The 3,295-nt window shown below is 41.9% G+C and overlaps 1 protein-coding gene across 1 annotated transcript in view; it reads left to right on the forward strand.

The window, feature by feature from the left end:
- Positions 1–3,295, forward strand: part of BAMBI (BMP and activin membrane bound inhibitor) — a 16,179-nt gene that overhangs the window by 11,785 nt on the left and 1,099 nt on the right. Inside the window, exons 2-3 of the mRNA XM_009647007.2 lie at positions 2,551–2,841; positions 3,269–3,294. Coding sequence (XP_009645302.2) covers positions 2,551–2,841; positions 3,269–3,294 — 317 coding nt within the window. The remainder of the gene's footprint in view (positions 1–2,550; positions 2,842–3,268; position 3,295) is intronic.

Here is a 3,295-nt window from a genome sequence, read left to right on the forward strand (position 1 = left end):
GTCGCCGTGCCGCGGGGAGGAGGGTGAGGGATAAGTTAGCGCGGCGACGGTGTGCGACGGTATTTATTTATTTTGGAAGGAAGGCTGTAATTAACCCTAAATAACAGCCCTTGCAGCGTGCAGGGGGGAGCCTGCTGGCCCCATCAAAGCGGGCAGAACAGGGAGTGACTGAGTGATGTGAAGTCGCAGATACTGAAACTATGTGCCTGATAATGATATAATTAGGGGATCACAGACTTCTGGCTGCTGTTGACTTCAAAAGCTTTAAGAGAAGCCTGCAGTCTCTCCTGTAGCCATCTTGACTAAAAGCAGACATTTTTCTTTAATAGCTACATACAGTAACAAGAAAGAGGAGGGAACAGAAGGGCATTGTTCACTGTTTCAAAATACTAAATACCCTTTCTGGCCTTTTGCATAGCACAGGAAGAAACTTTATGAATTGACAGAAATACAGTTTTAATACAGTAATACAAAGTCCATTCTGTTTCACCGAAAACGTGGCTTTAATTAAAAAGCAGTTGAATTAACCTGGTGACTAGCCTGTCGGATTTTGTTTATAAGATTGTCCTACATCAGTAAAATGTAGAATTTTAAGCGTGATTGTACAAACAATTAAAATGGAAGTATGCATGTTGTTTCACTTTTATCCTGCGCTGTGCTGAGGCTCATGAAAGGACTGTCAGCTCTGGTGCTGTTCCTTGTTTGCATCTTATTTTCAACTCTCATACAGTGAGAAAATGAGGAAAGTTATTTTTTCGGAGAGTATAGGGGGAAGACCTCACATAAAATGCTTAGAAAATTATTAAGTCTTAAGGTTTGGGGGGTTTTTTTGTGGTGGTTTTTTTTTTGTGGTGTTTTTTTTTTTCCCCACCCCGTAACATACTGGATGGCAGTGTGTGTAAATTCACAAAAAATTAGGTTACTTGGTTTAAAAGCCCAAGGGAATTGGGCTGGAGACAGTGAGACACTCCATCATTTGGCTTCTATTAAGCAGAGTTATTAAAGAGCAGCAGGAACTTCAAGGCCTGGAGCCCGCAGTAGCATTTTGGGGAAAGTGTTAAGGTAGGCTGAAGAGGGGAAGCTAACTTGGTGTGGGTCATTTTTAACATCTTTCAGAATACTTTTTAGGTACGGGATGGTAGGAAGCATCATGAGAAGGGTGGCAGCAGGGAAGCTTGTAGATTGATTTTTTTGAAGCGCAGACTGCAGAAGGAAGACATCTGACAATTCAGTGGACTTTGAAAGAAAGCCTTGGTGCCTCTGTGACGGCAAGTACACCAGGCACATTAGAAGTAGTTTTAAGTCTGCTCTTCTAAGGATGGCTCCAAAATCTGGCTTCCTCCTAAACCTTGGATCGATGGCACATTGAATCATGTTTGAGTTGCAACTTGCCTAGAAAGAGTAAGTTTTCAAAAAAAAAGCACAGGACACACATAATTCATACCAGAGCAGTTTGGAGAGCACAAAATGAAGAGTTTTATGAAGGGAACTTTTTTATCGCTTCCTTCAGAAATTTTTGAGGTTTCCTGAGAGATTTTTCATAGAGCCGGTAGAGGATTTTCAGTCTAAGTGTTTCCCCTTTTGACCGCATGTTGGATTGCATGCAAAATTGGGGAGGGGCAAGGGGGAGCTTTAAGCCTTGCAATTTCATGCCATTTAATAACTTTACATTTGAGTTGAGAGACATTGACTCTGGTGAACAGATTGTCAACTGCACTGTTTCTGTTTTATAATGCTGATAAAAAAAAGCCTCTTTGCATGAATGGCTACTTAGAGAATTTCTCTCTTTCTGGAGAAGTTACAAGTAGTTGCCCAGTTTTACACAGTAAAAAACCTTCCTGGCTGGGAGACTTAGATGGTAATGGTTCTAGCTAATAGCTTTATAAGGTGTTAGTTAAACCTTTTACATTTTGGCACAGTATTGAGAGGTAATAAACAATTCAGTAGTTCCGATTTTTTTTTTTTCATTTGTCACACAAATATTTAATCCTAGTATTTTTGTTGTGTGCTTATGCCCAAGTTAAAAGAAGTGTTACCTTTATAAAAATAGAATTCTGTTCCTGTAGTAATGGTTTAAAACCTAGATGTAACTTCTTTACAGGACTGAAGGTGTGTGTTGCTTTTAAAACTGGGATTTCATTTTGAATGTGGTTTAATGCAACTGCTGACAGTGAGTGGAAGTAGCTATAAAATGGCCTTGTTAGCTATTTACCTTGGGGAAAAAAGCTACTGTGACCTTCCTTGGGCCCCCCCCCGCCCTCCCCCAATCCCTGTTTCAGTGAAGTGTTCTTGCTTTAATTCAAAGGAGTATAGTACTAGTAATTAAAACAAGTCCCCCAAGGCATTTGCAGGGATTAAGGTTACAGCGAGGTAAGCACTGTACAGTGATAGGAAGGAAACAACCTCTGCTCTCATGGATTCAGAGTCTGGAGGAATACCCCGAAACCGGCACTGAGTTTGGCTGTGATGCTTGTGGCTTGTAAGAGTACATAGTGAGGTGGCCTTAAAGGACCAAATTCTGACCTTTCTTGCACAATTTTTATTTTTTAGGTGAAATCAGATGCTACTGTGATGCTGCACACTGTGTTGCAACCGGCTACATGTGCAAATCTGAGCTTAGCGCCTGCTTCTCCAGACTGCTTGATCCTCAGAATACACATTCCCCACTTACTCATGGCTGCTTGGACTCTATTGCAAGCACAGCTGATATCTGCCAAGCCAAACAAGCACAAAACCACTCTGGCACCACCACCCTGTCCACATTGGAATGCTGTCATGAAGACATGTGCAATTACAGAGGACTACATGATGTTTTGTCGCCTTCCAGGGGTGATACTTCAGGTAGGGCAAGGAAGCTTTGGTGAAATCTCTCTCATCAGGCTGGTGACAGTCAAAACCTTATGTCTGCTGTTGATTTTGTTGCTAACGTGGGTAGAGGGAGAAGCGGGTGGCTGGATGCGGGGGAGCATCTCAGCTAAGCAGCGTTCTTGTCTGCATTAATATTAGAGGTCTGTCTTGCCAACTTGGCATCACTTCGAAGAAGCAATGGCAGTGGCCTTCCTAGTTAAATCAGTGGTCAGGGTAAGAAATTCCATGTTATAAACAGCGATAGAGACTCATCTTTTTCTTTATAGGGATATTTTCTGTAGATACTGCGGAGCGTGTAGCTGTGGCTCCTGAACTTATTGATGTGGCATTTAAGGGAGTTGCTTATACATAAACCAGTTGTTGATACTGAAAGAAGCTTCACATCTTTTCCCCTTTGCAGGACAAGGGAGCAGATACCAACAAGACA

The sequence above is a fragment of the Egretta garzetta genome, unplaced genomic scaffold (assembly GCF_000687185.1).
Source record: "Egretta garzetta isolate BGI_Z169 unplaced genomic scaffold, ASM68718v1 scaffold369, whole genome shotgun sequence".
In the NCBI taxonomy this organism is placed as follows: Eukaryota; Metazoa; Chordata; class Aves; order Pelecaniformes; family Ardeidae; genus Egretta; species Egretta garzetta.